The sequence below is a fragment of the Emys orbicularis genome, chromosome 5, assembly GCF_028017835.1.
Source record: "Emys orbicularis isolate rEmyOrb1 chromosome 5, rEmyOrb1.hap1, whole genome shotgun sequence".
Lineage (NCBI taxonomy): Eukaryota > Metazoa > Chordata > Testudines > Emydidae > Emys > Emys orbicularis.
Genome location: NC_088687.1, coordinates 141,754,046 through 141,772,327, shown reverse-complemented (window position 1 = coordinate 141,772,327; position 18,282 = coordinate 141,754,046). Strand labels below are relative to the sequence as shown.

The 18,282-nt window shown below is 48.9% G+C and overlaps 1 protein-coding gene across 2 annotated transcripts in view; it reads right to left on the bottom strand.

The window, feature by feature from the left end:
• Window positions 1–10,292: 10,292 nt before the first annotated feature.
• The window catches only part of LOC135879325 (cytochrome P450 26B1), a 31,697-nt gene continuing 23,707 nt past the window's right edge, over window positions 10,293–18,282 (bottom strand). For both annotated transcript variants that reach the window (XM_065405273.1, XM_065405274.1), the window contains 3 exons: window positions 18,025–18,180; window positions 14,985–15,266; window positions 10,293–10,685 (listed from right to left, as the gene is read on the bottom strand). In XM_065405273.1, coding sequence (XP_065261345.1) covers window positions 10,293–10,685; window positions 14,985–15,266; window positions 18,025–18,180 — 831 coding nt within the window. The remainder of the gene's footprint in view (window positions 10,686–14,984; window positions 15,267–18,024; window positions 18,181–18,282) is intronic.

The window sequence follows — 18,282 nt, the reverse complement described above, 5'->3', positions numbered from 1 at the left end:
TGCTGCAGGGAACTATCCTGAGTTTGGCCAAGTAGAGGAGGGGTTGAAACAGACGAGATATGATTTCATAGGTCTCTTCCTCCTCTAATAGCTTCAACTCTATATCTGTGCTCAATCAGCTTTCCAGTCATTACAGTTATCCCCGCAGAGCTAATACATCTGGTCTTGCGCATCTTTAACAGACTCATTAGCTAAGTTCTGATTGCAAAATTTTTATTACTGAAGCCATCCGTTGCATCTAGGTACTTCAGTCAAGAGTACATTAGATATGCTTTAGCTCAGAAAAGATCAGATCACAGCTTAAGTAAACTCTTCAGGGCAGGGACCAGCCATCTCTTTGCTCTATGTTGGTACACTGTGTAGTAGAAGGGGGCTGGGGCCTCTACATTCTACTACAACACAAATAATGAATTGCAATTTTCACATCTTCAGTGCAGTTTGCAGGGCTGGCAGTTAGAAAAATCATCCTTTGAGTTTGATAAATTTGGTAATCTTGCTGAGAAATCATTGAGAGGAAATAAGAATGGAGCCTCACTAGAACATTATTTTTTTTAAATCATTATTCAGATATAACTACAATTTGAAAATACTAAAATACATATAAATTGCTTTTAAAACGAAAGAAAACAAACCCCTTCTACCATAATCCTTTTCATATCCATTCAAAAGTTTATTGATTTTAATGAGAATCTGACCTGTCAGATGACGGCAGGTCATCTATCATAGATGAACATTTTCAGTTCTGTCTAGAATCAATAGAAAATCTTTATATTTTGAGGAGAGGAGGGAAAGACCGTCAAAGAAATCAAAATTTTAAGCATAAACCCATTTGCCACTCAATTGTTATTCAACATTTTTTGTCATGTTTGGCAATTCTCAGAATTGGGGACTGGACATTTACAGTTATATTGGACATTTACATTTCTTAAAATTGGGATTGGATATTTATATGGCTATCAAGAATATTCAGTCATAATTAATTATAATAAAATTGTAGACGAGATAGCATATCTCATGCTTCAGGGCTTAAGCCAATTTCTAAGTATTAGAGACCAGGATGAGATCTAATGTGAAGGGCAGATTATCCCACCTCTGCGTACTGCAAGGTTCTTGCACCTCCTCTGAAGCATCTGGCATTGGCCATTGTCAGAGACAGAATACAGGATTACCATGACCTCAGATGTGCTACAGTCTGGTTATTCCTATGTTTCTAAAAATTGCAAATCTGCACCCACTGAAGTCAATGGAAACAAGAACATAAAAATGGCCAGAACAATGGTCCATCTAGCCTAGCCCACTATCCTGTCTTCCTACAGTGGCCAGTGCCAGATGCTTCAACAGGAATGACTAGAACAGGGCAATTATCCAGTGATCCATCTTGGTCCCCCCATCCCAGCATCTAGCAGTCAGAGGCTTAGTGACCCCAAAGGCCTGGGGTTGCATCCCTTACCATCTTGGCTGAATCTGATAGGCACCGGTGTATCAACTGTCACCTAGGTTCTCAGCAGGGACTCAATCCAGGACCTCGAGAGCTAACACACAAGCGACTACACATCTTGATTAACTCCTGTAGCTGCCAGCTGTAACAGACTCCTAAACCCCGTGGATCAGAAATGGAGACGGAAGTGTAACAGATTGAACGGTGAGTTACACAAGATGAATAGGCCCTCAACACCTCCTAGGATCATGCAGGGGGATGTCTGAGTCCAAACAAAAACAACCCAAAACTCTTGTTCTAAGATTTATTTTAAAAATAATTCATGAAAATTTTATAGTTCAGTAAAACTTTAACTAAACGTTGGACCCAACTGCTCTGCCATTGTCCCTTTAAATTTGCCCAGTGCAACCGCCCCTTGTTAGAAATACTGTGACTACGACCAAAGCCTAAAGCCTACTCTTGACTTGTAAATTAAAGCCATACCTCAGGCAGAACAAGGGGAAGCAAACCCACTCCTGCAGCCCGTTTCATTTCACAAGCAAGGTCTCTCTAGGGGCCGTGTTCAGAAAATACCCCTTCTACATGCACGCATATACACAAAACCTTTAAAAAGAAACTTTCCAGGAGTTCAGCTAAAGTTAAAACAAAGTGAGTAACGTGAAACTCAGTCCTGGAGCAGAATGGAAAGTACACTTAGTATGAATGACCTGCCCTGCCATATGGAACCCCCCGTGAGACCAACCTATAAAGCTCTGTGCTTCTGTTGGAGCGAGGTTAGCCACATCATCTCTCTCTAGGGGTGGTGCAGCTTTTCAATAAAGTCATAAATAAAAAATAAATAAAATGAAGGGGGAAAAAGAAATCCCAGGGAGAAAAGGCCAAAAGGAAATGACCTTCCCCTCTATTAAGTAGGTGACAGATGGGTATTATAAACGCATCATGGGTTGGAAGGGAAAAAGTGCAAGGAGGTGACACACTGGCCCTTTCAACTTGGGTAGAGTCTGGGAGTTGGATCTAGCTATGAGTGAGCAAAAGCCTGGGATGGTTTTCTTGGCGACAGACGTAATGGACGCATCGAGTTCATCACTGGCAGGATGCTTCCATAATAGGAGCCCTTTGCTTAGAAAGGAAGTGGGGACTCAAAGCACCAAATGGGAGGAAATGGAACCTTGAATTATCTGGCCGAACTTAAGGGGCACAGTCTTGGGACACATGGTCATATTTTCCAGTGAACCATAAAGGGCTCAATTAATTCCTCAGGAGTTCTCTTTCCCTTGAACGAGACTGTGGCAAAGGGTTTGCAGAGCAGCCCGTTCTCCAGAGCTCCCTTTACAGGCAGAGGCCAGGTTGAAATCCTTTCTGGGGAAGCAAATTACTTTAATAATAGTGTGTGTGTCTCTCTCTCACACACACATTTTCTACTGCATCCAACACCATAGTCTCTAGGTGTCAGTAATACTTACCAGTAGCCTTTCCATAGCACCTTCCACCTGGGCTTCGCTAGCGCTAAACTCAGCTCCCCACGACCTTGTGAGGCAGTCTACAGAAGGGCTAAGGCTAACAGCTTTTAAAGCTTGGGTTGGCTCCAATGCAGCCATTCAGAGTCAAGTGGGAGCTGGTCATGCAGGGGACATTTAGGGCTGCTATTTTAACATGCCCATATTGCCTGAGCATGCAGTGCCTTGAGATGGGGCTGGGGTGAGGCAGCTGCACGCAAACAGAATTGTCAGGAGCACCCGGGGTGCTCAAAGAGTTACTCTGGGCCTTCAAAGGCTTGTGATGTCAGAGATGTGACTGAGCAAGGAGCAGCAGCAGCCTGCTATCAGGGCACCCTTGGAACAGACAATATGTAGAGCCCGACACTGGCCCCACAGACGTAACTGAGGGCTTATAGGGCTCGAGTAGAAGAGGATCAGGAGAACCAGGATAAGGGCAAGGAAGCAGGAGGTGGAAATCAGCAGATGGAAGCACCACATATGCTGGGGTTTCGAGTGGAGGAGTCCCAGGAGGTTGGAAGATGCATGGGACGGGGATTAAGGTAACAGGGAGTAGGGTTGGGGTGTGGCTAAAAGCAGAGGGGCAGCAGCCCTGATCCCTGTGACTTGGGAAACCAGCACCCCCTTCCACAAATGTCTGGGGCAGCAGCACCCCCTCCCCTCACAACTCTCCTCCGACCCCTCCCCCCACAGCTTCCCCCTCCAACCCCTGAGGGGGCAGCAGCACCCCTCCCCCCACAGCTTCCCCCCCCAACCCCTGGGGGGCAGCAGCACCCCTCCCCCCACAGCTTCCCCCCACCAACCCCTGGGGGGCAGCAGCACCCCTCCCCCCACAGCTTCCCCCTCCGACCCCTGGGGGGCAGCAGCACCCCTCCCCCCACAGCTTCCCCCCACCAACCCCTGGGGGGCAGCAGCACCCCTCCCCCCACGGCTTCCCCCCGCCAACCCCTGGGGGGCAGCAGCACCCCTCCCCCCACAGCTTCCCCCTCCGACCCCTGGGGGGCAGCAGCACCCCTCCCCCCACAGCTTCCCCCTCCGATCCCTGGGGGGCAGCAGCACCCCTCCCCCACAGCTTCCCCCTCCGACTCCTGGGGGGCAGCCGCACCCCTCCTCCACAGCTTCCCCCCACCAACCCCTGGGGGGGGCGGTGAACGGCGCGCGCGCCCCCCTGCCATCCCACCCGCTGGATGCCCTGGTAGGCAGCAGCCTCCGACCCTCGCCCGGCATCTCCCGCCTTTACCCGGAGCGGGGCTCGGGAGGAGCCCGCCCGTCCCTCGACTCGCGCTTAGGGGGCGCTCTAGGCAGCAGCTCCATGGTCCCGGAGGACCGTCCGCTCCCGGGGCTCCAATCACAGAGCGCAGCCTTCGCCCACGGCTATAGAGACGCGGGGCTCTGGGCGGCACAGAGCGGCGCCATGGGGGCAGGCACGCGCGGAGACCCTGCCCCGCGCGCTCTGTGCACGTTGGGGGCGGGGCAGACAGCCAGAGGAGGGGCGGGCAGCCAGAGGGGCGGGGCAGACAGCCGGGGCGGGAGTAGGCACTTGGGAGAGGGCTGAGGGAAACCCTGTCAGAGGGGGTGGGGCAGACACTTGGGGAGATCCCAGGGAGGGAAGGGCATGAAGAGGGGGGCGGGGACATAGGAGTTGGGGGAGACCCGGTGGGAAGGGGCAGGAAAAGGGGGCAGAGCAAGACAGCGGGGGGGATGGCAGGAGGAGGGGGGCGGGGCAGACACCTGGTGGGGACTCCAGGTGGGAAGGGGCAGGAAGAGGGGGGGCAGAGGCATATGGCTGGGGGGAGACCCAGAGAAGGGGCAGGAAGGGGATGACAGAGACAGACAGCTGGGGGGGTAGAGGCAGACAGCTGGGAGGGGACACTGGGGGGAAGGTTCAGGAAGAGAGGGCAGCTGGGGGTGGGGGAGTCTGTCTCACATTGCAGGATGTGGGAGAGTCAAGTACCGGGGTACGTTCTAAAATTTCTGGTCATTGTGAAACAAATTGAGGCCAGTTTCAGTGGGGAGGGGAGCGCCCCTGTCATAAGTAAATAATATGCATTTCAGTACATAAAATGCAAGGTAATAAATGTAGGAACAAAGACTGTAGTCCATACTTACAGGATGGGATATTCTATCCTGGGAAGTAGTGACTGAAAAGAACTTGGGGATCATGGTGGATAATCTCCTGAATGTGAGGTCCCAGTATGCTGGAGTGGCCTAAAGGGCTAATGCAATCCTTGGATGTATAAATGGGAATCTTGAGTTGAAGTGAGGAGGTTATGTTTTTCTGTCAGTCACTGGTATGACTGCTGCTGGAATACCGTGTCCAGTTCTGGTGTCCACAGTTCAAGAAGGATGTTGATAAATTGGAAAGGGTTCAGAGAAGAGCCACAAGAACGATTAAAGGACTAGAAAACCTGCTTTCTAGTGACAGACTAATGCTCAATCTATTTAGTTTAACAAAGAGAAAGTTAAGGGGTGACTTGATCACAGTTCATAAGTACCTACATGGGGTACAAAAATTTTATAATAGAGGACTCTTCAATCTAGCAGAGAAAGGTATAACATGATCCAATGGTTGGTAGATGAAGCAAAACAAATTAACTGAAAAAATGGTGCAAATTTTTAACAGTAATTAACCATCGGAAGAATTTATAAAAGGTTGTGGTGGATCCCCATCACTGGCAATTTTTAAAATCAAGATTGGATGTTTTTCCAAAAAATCTGCTCTAGTTCAAACAGGAATTAATTCAGGGAAGTTCTGTGCCCTGTGTTATGTAGGAAAGACTAGATGATCATAGCGGCCCCTTCCGGCTTTATAGTCTATAAAAATCCAGCAGAGATGCGAAAGAATGGGTCAGTGGAGACTGAATTGTCTTTTCCTCCCTAGCGCCAGTCCCTCTGGGTAACGGATTGAGACTTAGCCTATATCTACGCTTAAAACTCCAGCAGCATAGCTGCACCTGCACCACTGTAGCGTACACACCTACTACAGCGACAGGAGAATCGTAAATCCACCTCCCCGAGAAACGGTAGCTAGGTCAAGAGAAGAATTCTTCTGTCAACCTAGCACTGTCTACACAGGAATTTAGATTGGCTTAACTATGTCACTCAGTGTGGATTTTTCACACCCCGGAGTGACATAGATGGGTCAATCTAATTTTCTAATGTAGACCAGCCCTTATTGGTGGGAGGGGGTGTGTGGAAGAGTTTGCATTAGAGCTCTGTCCTTGTGTGGGAGCTCCAGTGAGGATCAGTACTAGTACAAGGGGCTAATCACATGGATCTGTTGGTAACAGAGAATGCTTCACAGTGTGGTAACGTAGGAACTGAATTGCCAAACTAGATCAGGCCCATAGGCATCTAGTTCAATATCCAACAGTGGCCAGTACCAGATGTATTAAAGATACAAGAAACCCCATAGTAGGCAGTTTGGGGACAACCAAAATCCTAAATATTGGGAGTAGGATTAAGTCCCAAAATGACTACCAGTTATTTTCTATAACTTCCTAAAGAGGTATCTAGCAGAACTGCAATAAACAGAGAATGTCTGGAGATTCAACTCTTTTATTATGGAAGTCTATAAAATAGCCACATTGATTATTTTTTAAGATCACAAAATACACAACATCCATTTTAATATGTGACACATAATATTATATACACATTAAAAACCACATGACTGAAACACATGTTCACACGGCACCAAATTCATAACCAAAAAATCCCCACAAGTGCTTTTTCTTAAGATTAAAAACAACTGCAATAAAAACATATTAATATTTTTTCCAGACAAAGTTTACAATAAAGAGAAAAAATTCATATCTTACTAAATAACAAATATTTAACAGCAAAACTTTTATACTAAATATCTATTTTGAATTATAACAAAAATAGTACTTATAATAGTTTATAAAGACAGACCAAAAAAATTTGTGTATAAAATAATATTATAGCGAATTGGACTGTGCTAGGAAAAAAAATTCTGAGATTCAAAGTGCTTTATTCTGCAAACCCACTGCAGCAACTTTTTTTTAGTCAAGTTATATTAGTTAGGAATGGTAAATCAAAAGCATGATCTATTTATGTCTAGATAAAATACACACACACACACACATATAATAGATAGATGTATGCATCTTACATTATCTCTCTCCGGTCATTTATTCATTCAAAAGCGTGTTTGGTTTTTATTTTGTAATGAAATTTTAAAAAATGAAAACCCTTCACTGATCTCCTGAGACTCCAATGCCCTTCTAAAAGTATCTCAGAAAACACTTTGCTAATGATTATTTGACGGGGTTTGATCTGAAGCCAATTAAAGTAAATGGAAAAACTTCAACGGACTTCGTATGGGGCCTTTTATCCCTCCCCACCCTGCTTTTCTCATTACCTGTAGCCTCTCACTTCTCCTTCCCTTGTCCTCTGTGTCCCCACCAAATAATGTTTTCAAAAAGATTGTGGGGTTGCAAGTGGCTTTTACAGACAGCTTGAAAACAGAATTTATCAAGGCCTGAAAACTGGGTGTGACATATAAAAAAAGAGTGGTTCTCTAGCTTTCTTACCCTATGGACCATCTCCATTCCCAACGCCCTCTTCTCCATGATTCTCAAAATGTTTAATTCGGTGGATCACCAGGAAATATGTGGAGACCCACAGACTGACACATTTCTATCCGGGACAGGAAATGGCAGAAATGTCACAAGAAAGCCTGATCTTGTGAAGTTTCCATTGAAAGTTAGACCCGGAGAGTGTGAAGACCCAAACTTGGATTGCAAAGTTTCTGAGTGTGGGACATGGGCCTGAGCCACAGATAGCTGCGGAGGATTTAGATCTGTGTTTTGGTTCAAACAGCCATAGAGATTATGGGCTAGCTGCCAAATCCGAATCTGGACCTGAACTTCAGAGTTCAGCGGCTACAGCGTCTCGGTTCAGGCCAATCCCTGTTAAAATAAAAACCTGCTATGAAACGGCCACAGAGAGATTATAGAGCAGCAAGCCTCAGAAACGACCACATGAACGCTGAGTCTCCCAAGTCACATGCACTCATGGAAGCAGAGCTCATACATGTGTGTGTTTGTCGGTCTATGCGCTTCTATATGATTTTTGGCAGCATAGTTTCAAGTGATGATTAAATCTTTAGTGTCTCCCCTTCCAGGGAACTGCCAAAGTCTTTATTGATCCTGGACGGATGAACGGCTGGCTAGAGCAGCCTTCAGCATCTTTCAATCAGCACTGTCTTAGAGCCTTCCACTGACTCATCCCAGTTTTCAAAAGCCACGCCTGCAAACCCTGCACAGGCCTGGTGGGAAGCTCCCACCCCTCCTTCCTTCAGATTTCAGCTTCTCTGACTTATCCTGACAAGCCGCCCACCCACAACAGTTTCATTGGCACCCAGGTCGAGGGAGTTCTCAGCTCTGGCTCTTGTGTTTCTCCTTCTCTGCCCGATGAACTGTATGAGGTGCCCCTGTTACAGCAAATATATCCGAGAGAGAGGGTGAGCACACTGAAAGGTCTGGGTAAAGTCAGTGCTTGCAGCTCAGATGAACAGCACGCCTGTCTTGGACAATTGCGAGAGAGATTTCTCTTCCCTGAGACTGCCAGTCATTGACCATGGCCGCTACAAAGTAGAAGCGGTACATGTGGTTTGCCTGGTGCCAGCTGCCAAACCTGTGCCCTGCCACTATTAAAGCAAAAAGAGATGTTGCTCCTGACTCAGGGCAGAAGTGCTGAGTGCCCACCGTGCCAGCTGAAGCAGGAATTGGGCATGCTCAGCACCTCTGGGGGAAAAAAATCAGACTGGTAACTTTTTAAATTCGAGATGGCCCTGAACCAAAACACCAGATCCAAACATGTCTGAATGCTGAGGATCCAAATACTACAATACAGGCCTCGCTTTCTTTCAGAGGAACACCCCCATTTCAAGTGTGACTGGGCAGTATATGAAGTTCCCAGTGTCTCTAAAAAGGGGTTGCATTGATGGCAGCTCACATGCCCTGACAAACACTCCCAGGACAGCTTCTCACTTCAGTTGGATGCCGCGGAGGGAAGGGTTAGCTCAGAGGGAGCCTTCCACTCATCTCCAACACTCTTTAATGCAAGCACCTCTGTGGTCAGGGGACGGTGGCAGCTGTGGGTGTGACTACCAGTTAATTTTTGGAGGCTTGGTTCTGCAGCGGTTCCATGAACAAAACAACTGCATGCTCTGAGCCACGTTACTTAGCAGCACCCCAGTACAGTTTATGAAGTACATGTGGTTCAGAGTTCAGTGCACACACCGAGGGGCCTGAGAGATCCGGAGAGAAGGCAAAAACAATACAGCTCACTGCAAAACTCTGGGTTTGGGAGGGATCAGACAGGGTGGGGGTAGGGGGAATGGACAGTTATACACATGCCATGTAGCAGCAGCAGGCAACTTCAAAAATGTACACGTCGGAGACCCCAGTTCTACTCTCTGAACTGAGATCGGCCCACGCTGAAGCGGATGAGAGACTCCCATCAGAGGGCAGAATTTGGCCATTACTTTGTCTCACAGTACAGATCAAATGGCTTTCTTGTTCACAAAGCATAGGCAGAATAGAACGCCCTGTCCAGCTGACCCTGCCGCGTTTAGTGGCCCAGTGGTCCTTGCAGCAACACCAGTGGCCATGCCAGAAGCCAAACTGGTGCCGGGTTCAGTTTGCGTGCCGTTACCCAGAATGCACTTCCCAGCATTTGTGGGCAGGGGCCGCTGTCATCTGAACACAGAGTTCTTTTCCCCACATGCTGTGAGAGACAAATCAGAACTGGAAAGCGTTTAGAAGGGTTTAGGGATTGGGAGTGTGGGGATTTTTTCTTCGTTCTCTCCAAAGAAAGCAAAACAAAACAAACACTGTTATCACCAACTAATTTAACACTGTTCAACAAGATCAAAGGCCACCAGAGGTAGCAGCCTGCCATCAGATCTCGCCAACACCTCCTGGCCTGGTTCCAAGGAGGCGCGTGGGGCAGTCAGACCTCTGATCGCTAGCTAATTTCAAAAGCTTTTCCCGCAGCAGGCATCCTCTGCCCTCCTCCTTGCAGCAGAAAGGTTTATATATATATATATATATATATTTATATACTGTGTATGGTCAGGCAGTCCCAGCTCTACTAGTGTTTGAAATTCTTCTTAAAACATAACAAAAAAACCAAACCAGCCAATCTCCTTGTACTTTCCCCACAGAAATAACAATCATTTTGGCAGCTTTGCTGTGGGAGAAAGTCTCGACCAGGAGGTTCTGCAAGGTTAGTGTTGTGGAGAAGCTTCTTTTCCTGTTTTCTCCTTTCGTTCTGTCCCTTTTCCCACCCACCCCCATTGGCCCTCCCCCGGTGAAGGAAAAGTCGGCTTACACTGTCGCCCCCAGCATGGCTTCTGTCTCCGTCAGGATCTCGTTCTGGTTGGAATCCAGTCCGAAGAATTTGACCTTGAGTCCATCGACGGGGTGGACCACAGGGACCAGCGTGATTCTAGGGAAAGTCCTGGTGGCTAGCTCGAATCGGCTCGTGCTGGCCAGCTCAATGGCTAGTGCCTTGAGGAAAAGCTTGGCCAGGTGCTTGCCAAGACAGGTCCGTACGCCCCCGCCAAAGGGGAGGTAGTGGAACCTGCCGTCTTTGTCTTCGGTACGGTCTTGCCCGAAGCGGTCAGGGTCAAAGACGTCCACGTCCTTGAATACTGGGGCGGTGTCGTGTGTGTCCCGGATGCTGTACATGACGCTCCAGCCTTTGGGGATCTGAAAGCCCTACAGAGAGGGAGACAGGGGAGAGAAAAACAAGAATGCATCAACGGTAACGTAGCCATCCACAGAACGAGACCACGTGAGCTGGGCGAAGCCGCTGCGCGGGTGAGCTGAGACGCTGCCGATACTGGGGACTCTGTTTGAGATCCGCGATCATGAATAGAATATACTGAAGGATTAACGGGGAAACACCCTGCCTTGTGATTAGGGTAGGACTGTGGGGTTCTCTTTCTGACCTACTGGGGAATCAATTATTTATTTGTATTGTGGTAGCGTGTACAATCCCCAATTATGGGCCAAGACCCAATTGTACTCAGCACTGTATAAATGCAGAACAAAGACGCTTAAAAGGACTTCGGTCACTGTGAAAGTCCTTCTGTCTGAAATATTTTTACCTACTATCGTTACATGTGGTATCCAAGATATCCAGAATTTAATGACAGAACAACTTTATTTTTCCCAGTGTGTTTTCAGTCCGGGTGATCTAGTATGTAGGATGCTGGACTGGAAGTCAAGAAACCTGGGTTCTCTTCCCAGCACTGCAGTTCTCCTGCTGGGTGACCCAGGCAAATCATTTATTTCTCTGTGCTTCTGTTTCCCCTCTCTTCCTTTATCAGACTTGTCTATTTAGACTGCAAGCTCTTTGGGGCAGGGACTTCCTCTCTTTCACTGGGTATCTGTACAGCACCTGATGTAATGGGGCACTGACCTCAGCTGGGACCTGGAGGCACTATCGTAATACAAGCAAATACTAATTTGTACATTAGTGAATGTGAATAGTCAGTTCTGATGAGTCCTTGGTGGAGTCCAACTAGGCTCCAACCCAGCAGGCACTTCGCCGCCAGTGCAACCTTTTCGTGTGCGTGCAAGTGGTTGCAGGATTAGAATCTTTGCCTCCCTTGGTGTTTGTGTGGGTCTTTCCCAAGAACAGGAGAGTGAATTTGCAAAAGAAAAAAAAAGGGGGGTGCCCGTAAAAGCACAAGGAACGGCAGAGGGCGGCTGAGGCAAGTGTAGAACATAAAACTACTTCTAACTCATTTTTGAAAACTAGCTAGATTGAAATCACTGCCATTCCTTTAATCAGTGTCCCTCTTTTATTAAAACTGGAGTAACTCCATAAGCTTTAGATTTAACTGGTGAAACAGACATCACCGTCTAGCCCACCATATGGCAAAGGGGAAAACTTTTCTCCCATCTCTGCTGTTATCCCTCACATTATTCAGAGCTCCCCAAGCCAGTGTCCAGATAAGCTGTATAGTAGTTCACAGCATCACCTATTCACATACACACGTATTTTCACACACCCATCATGTGTGAGTGAGTGCATGGGTGTGCAGAGACTGCACTGATGAGAAAAAAAAAGGGGTGATTTATCATCCCCTGTTTACTTGAAAAGGTTTCAACCTCAAATCATGCCATTAGCAGAGTTTACTGTGACTGACGGGTCTCAAGATTTTCTTTTGCTGGCACAAAATTCCATCCATTATGATGAGTAATATCCTTATCATCCAAAAATCTGTAACTGCCCTTTGCCCCTTTCCCCCGTCACACCCCAATCTCTGGCTTCAGAGATGGCCACATGTTTCTCTTTTAGAATATCAAACTTTTCTCCCCTTTGGCTACCTGAAAGTTCTGGTGCCAAATGATGGGCTGGATTCCGATCTCAGTTCCACCAATGTAAATCCAGAGTAATTGCACTGATCTGCCAGCGGTATGACTTTAATTTGTCCTCTTTGCGGGCCAGATCCTGACTAAATTGCTAAGTGGCTTGCAAGTCACACCCAAGAGTTGTGCTATTGTGTGCAACCCCTGTAATATCATGGTGCACAAGTCAGCCCAGGAACGTGCGTGAACGTGCAGACAAACACAAATGTCCTGTATGCGATTGGGAAAATGCTTTTGCATGACATGAGGTCACCTGATCTCCTCCTAAAAAGGAGATTTCATATATTGCAAAAACTTTCTTCTCTGAGAAAGCCTTTTACCACAGGTCAGATTCACAGTACAAACACCCCTTCTACTCCAAACCCCTACCCGCTCACCAAAAAACTACCCCAACCAAAGCTTTGACTCTGAAAAGGGAGAAGAGGCAGAGACTCCATAAAGTCCACTGGGGACTTCACTATTGCTATTGATTTTATGTGGAAGACGCTCAGATGCTACGGTGACAGGTGGCAGTATAAAACCCCAAGACAGATATATTGTGTCTCTAGATCACCGGTGTTTCTATGACCTCCACTGCTGGGAATGCATTACTATACTACCACGTTTGCTGGATAGTTCTGGTTATGGGAGAACTTTCTATATAACTCTTCCACCCGATTTTCACTTCCTTACAACTTTCTGAAAAACTCTCCTTGGGGGGGGGGGGGTGGAATTGTCCATGTTGGAGCTCAACCCACTACTGACTTTTTTAAGCTTCCCCGATGGGCAGATTATTCTACAATTGACTACTACAAGGCACCTTTCCTTGACACGTCCGGTACAGGCAGCCTTCTACATGCAAGATTCCCCAGTGACTCTGATGGGAGCTGTACCAAGGGCAGCTCACGTGCCTTGCAGAACATGCTGGGACACCCTCTCATTTAGATTGGGTGTGACAAAGGGAAGAACTAGCTTGGAAGGAGATTTATGGGATCAGACCTGTGGTCTATCTGGTCAAATAGAGTAGTTTCTAGGTCCCTTTGTTTGGAAGTTTGAGCAAAATCTATTCAACCATTTTTGAGTTATGCCCCAACATTCAGACATGTTCACTGATAAGCACGCAAATTGTCAGGTGGATAGTTCTACATCCCTACAGGCCTGGTTGCAACATAAATACAACATATATATATCAGTTTCCAGCTTTCAGAAGTTTTGCACCAGCCTGTATGTGGTAGAACCTTTCACTTACATTCAAGTTTGTTAGACAGATTATACTTCCTACATATATGTATATATATTGTCATTGATTGTAGCACATCTTGTAATGTTCCATTGATCAAGGGACTGTTCGGATGTTCTTGCAGAGTCAGGCCATTCTACCTGGATGACTCAGCAGCCTCTGTGGGTTAATGTTGGGGATCCACTAGACCGCAACTTCACCAGTGCAAGAGTGAGATCTGGTCTGATTTCATGAGCTAAGCAGGTCTGAGCCAGAACAGTCATTGGATAAGACACCTCTGAGGGGGAAAAGCCAGGGGGATACAAGCATAGGTGAGTCAGCAGAAAGTGGCCCTCTAATAACAAGAATTTCCACTATAACCGGGCGGTTCATCAGTTGGAAACGACAGAGGAGGAGAAAGATCTGGGTGTATTAGTCGATCACAGGATGACTATGACTCACCAATGTGATGCAACTGTAAACAAAAAAACCCACAGATGTGATCCTAGGATGCATCAGGCAAGGTATTTATGCCACTGAACAAGGCACTGGTAAGACACCATCTGAAATATGGTGCACAGTTCTGGTCACCCATCTTCAAGAAAGAGGAATTTGAAGTGCACAGAAGGGCTACTAGGATGATCAGGGGACTGGAGAGCCTGTCTTCCAAGAAGAGACTAAAAGAGCTGGGCTTATTTAGGCTGAGAGGGGATCTGATTGCTCTCTCTAAGGACATCAGCAGGGTAAACACCAAGGAGGGTGACGAGCTATTTAAAATAAAGGACAAGGGTGGCACAAGAGCAAATGAGCATAAACTGGCCAGGAGTAAACTGAGGCTGGAAATGCGAAGGAGGTTTCTAACCATCAGAGGAGGGAGGTTCTGGAACAGCCTCGGAATAAGAACAGGGGTGAGGGGCAAACAACCAAACTGGTTTTAAGATGGAGCTTGAGAAGTTTATGAATGGGATGATATGACGGGGTGACCTGCGATGGCAGTGACTGGACTCAGTGATCCAGGAGGTCCTTCCAGTCCTACGTTCTGAGTCCATACTCAGCCAATGCCCCTGTGTAGTGCTGTGCCATTGGAGGGGCGGTCTTGCATTTCTGCTGAAATGTAAACCCAGGCCCTAGTGCTTATGCTCACGTCAAATCTGGCCAAGCTCCAGTGCCAGGAGGACACTCGGGAGAAATATCCTATTCCCTAACACCCCTTCCCCCATACTTTAAAATGGATCTGGCACATCTTGCCCCCTGTCCTACACTTGTGTAACATTGGCCTGCACGGGTATAAAACCTGCCAGGTTCCACCCCAGAGGTGGCTATATTCCAGTGGGAAGGTGCAGAGATTCCTGCCTGCGTCTCTATAAAATACTCTGAAGCCCCTTTTCGGGGGAGAAGGTGCGCGAGACACGTCAGAGCTCCTGGGCTGTGGTACTCACGTCCAGCTCGAAGGTCTGCAGCACCGTCCGGTACCCGCCGGAGATGGGGGTGAAGAGACGTAGCACCTCCTTGATCACGCAGTCCAGGTAGTGGAGACTGCTGATGGTGTCCAGCCGGAGGGAGCCCTCACAGATGCAGCCGTTGTGCAGGATGCCCTTGCTGCGGAGCTCTTCACGAAGCTTCTCCAGGACCCCGGGGTGCTTCAGGAGCTGCATGATCAGAGAGGTGCTGGCGCTGGCCGTGGTAGCGTAGGCAGCGAAGATCAGCTCCAAGGTGCCATCCTGAAGGCCAAAAGGAACCCTGGGTTATACACTGGGAAGGTCACAGCCTCAGGTACCCGGCCCCATGCATCACGCTGCTGCAGTACGTGCTTCCTATGGGGCACATGCTAAAATGGGTTCATGCCCCAGCCGTCCACTAGCAGAAGCTAGAACCTGGCACAGCTGGAAGGAGTTTGGTTTAGCCTCAGCCTGGTACCCAAAGAGATTTTATTTGCAACATACAATTTGGCACAACAGGAAAGCTTTCCTCAGGGCTGCTGCACGTCAACGGGGTAACCCATGGGAGGTGCCGCAGAGCAGAACCGCAGGGCGTTGGCAGCGCTGTCAGGAGAACCGGTTGGAGGAAGCTCCCGCAGTACTTAGCTTGTACGCTCTTAAGGGCAGGGATCTTCTCTCCAGGGCGCGTGTACTTAGCCTAGCACAATGGGGCCCAGATCCCTGAGGGGGACCTCTAGCTGCCACAGGAGGTTACCAATAAACCACAACAAAACCAGCTCTCACTGTGCCTGGCTCAGTCTCCCGCTTCCATGAACGTTACAATTCATCCTCCCCAGAGGAAGGCCACACAATGGAAAAAAAACCCCACCATCATCAAGACGAGAGGCGGTTGAGGGAGCTTGTACAGAGCCGCGAGCTGGGGGCAGCAGAGCCTGGATCCCCAGCCCAAGCTGTTAGCATGGCAGCCAAACTGAGAGGACGAGGCAGCCAGCAGCAGCCTGGGGCGGATCATTTCTTCCTTCCCTGTCACACGACGTAATGGGCTTGGCCGCGTTTCCAATCCCCCGGTCGAGCATCGTCCCAGCTCCTCCTGCAAGCTGCCACCCCGGCTCGCGAAAGGGCCTTTCCCTCCCCTCCTGCCAAGACAGGACGACTCGGGAACAGCACGTTCACCAGTCGCTCGGTCCAAGGCTCCTGCTCAAGTCACTTAAGCTTTCAGGAATTCTTTCCCAGCCGCTGACTAAGCCGGAGGGAGACATTCCCTCTCTGCTTTGGAAGGGGACTTGGGCCCAGCCCTGCCTTCTCCCCGATGGAACTTTGCAAAGTCCAGTTTGGAAAAGAAAAACAACAGCTCCTGTCGGGGCTGCCGCTGGCTTCCTCCTCCCCCCAGCTGCGAGAGAACACAGGCAGCCCCTCCCCGCAAAGACAGCATTGCAGCTTCAGGGGGGTATCCCTTGGCACTTACCAGCATACGAACACCCCCTTATCTATCTGCCCTCGGAGAGAAAGGAACAAGCAACATCCCTCAGGCATGTCTGTCCCGCACACAGAGTGCCTGACGCTGATCTCCCTTACGCCAGGGTCAGCCCATTGACTTCACTGGAGCTATTCCTGATTTACACCCATCTACACCATGAATAAGCCCTACACCACTTCTGACCTGCACAGTGCCGCCCCCTGGAGAGCAGCCTGGGTCTCCGTAGGCTCAGTCAGTCCTAGGCCTGTCTCCTGAGACTGCTAACAAGGGCCTGGGATGGGTTTGCACTGGTGCCCACGGTATCAAAGCCTCTGCCCCCTTGCAAAGCATTCCAGTCTGTACGCAGCCTTTCCATGCCAGCTGCAGCCAGACGGTGGGCTGATGGCTCTGGAGGTTTTCAAACAACCGCCACCCCTAAAGCACTCCTGTCCAGCATTGTCTTACTTAGGGTTCTTCTTTCTCATGTGGTCTTTACCTCCCTCCCCCACAGATTTAGCATGCACTCAGGGAAAAGGACAGACTTCGTTCCAAAGGGAGCAGAGGGCACCCCACATGATGTGCTGCCTGGCCAAAAATATCCCCGTTCAGTTCGTTTACGTGTCACGGGAAGCAGAAAGGACCCCCAAGATTCTCCAGTGGCATTTCTTTCCTCTCCCTCTCTGCATGGCCTGCCCTGCAATTTATAGCTACTTACTGGTTTTGAGCCAATGTTCAATCCAACAGAAATAAATAGGGTGCAGGGTGTTCCTGGGGGTTAACAATGGGCTAGAAGGAGCTGATGGCCTATGATGTAGCTTACGGACCCTGGGCAGTCATTAACTGAGCGTAGGGTGAGGCTAGTGGTCCAAGCACAGGCCTAGGCACCAAGAACGCCCAAGTTCTAATCTTGGGCCAGACACAGACTCTCTTCCCTCTCGGTGCCTCAGTTTCCCCACCTGTACAATTGAGGATAATAATCCTGATCAGCCTCACAGTGGCACTGTGAGGACGAGTTAATGTCCGTTAAATGCTGGAAAAGAAAGAGTGCCGCTCTGTAATAATAATATTCCCCAGAAAGGATCTTCCCCAAAGCCTGGACAGGATCTGCACATAAATGTAGCTCTTAGGAAAAAGAAGGGTCTGCTGGCACTGGGTTTGAGCCACACAGAGTCCAGGCAGGTGCTGTGCAAATGCTTGCAGATGGCTTTGCTAATCCATCCCTGCTATTCTCACCCCAGCTCTGCCAAGGCCCCTCAACCCGGCCCTTCAGCACCCTTCATTAATCCAGCCCTGAGCCTCCGCACAGCTCTGCTGCTGCCATTCTGCCCCTCGCTGATCCCAGCCGGTGCTGTTCTGGAGCAGAAGCTACCCGCCGATCACATGGAGTTTTGTGGGATGGGCACAGCCGTGGGAGACTGGGCAGAGTGAAGGAGGAAACCGGACCAATGGTGACTTACGGGAGGAATTGACCCAAGGCTGAGCTTCCCCGGGGATTAGTCCTGCTTTGAGCAGGGGGTTGGACTAGATACCTCCTGAGGTCCCTTCCAACCCTGATAGTCTATGATTCTAAGACCCTGCTCTTACCTTCAGCTCCAGCATGGTCAGCTCTTTGCCGTGCTCCTTGCCGCTTTCTATCAGGATGTCCAGGGCATCGGAATAGTCCTTGCCCTGCGTGTTCTGCAGCTTCTCCCGAATGGCTTTCTCCAGCCCCTTCTGCAAAATCTCCCGAGCTCGGATCCCCTGCAAAACAGCAAGCCGTCGGTCCATGAAATAGCCACTCAGCAGCCACGGCATCACAACGGTTCCTCAGCTCTGGGGCTCCCCGAGGAGTTGGCATAACGC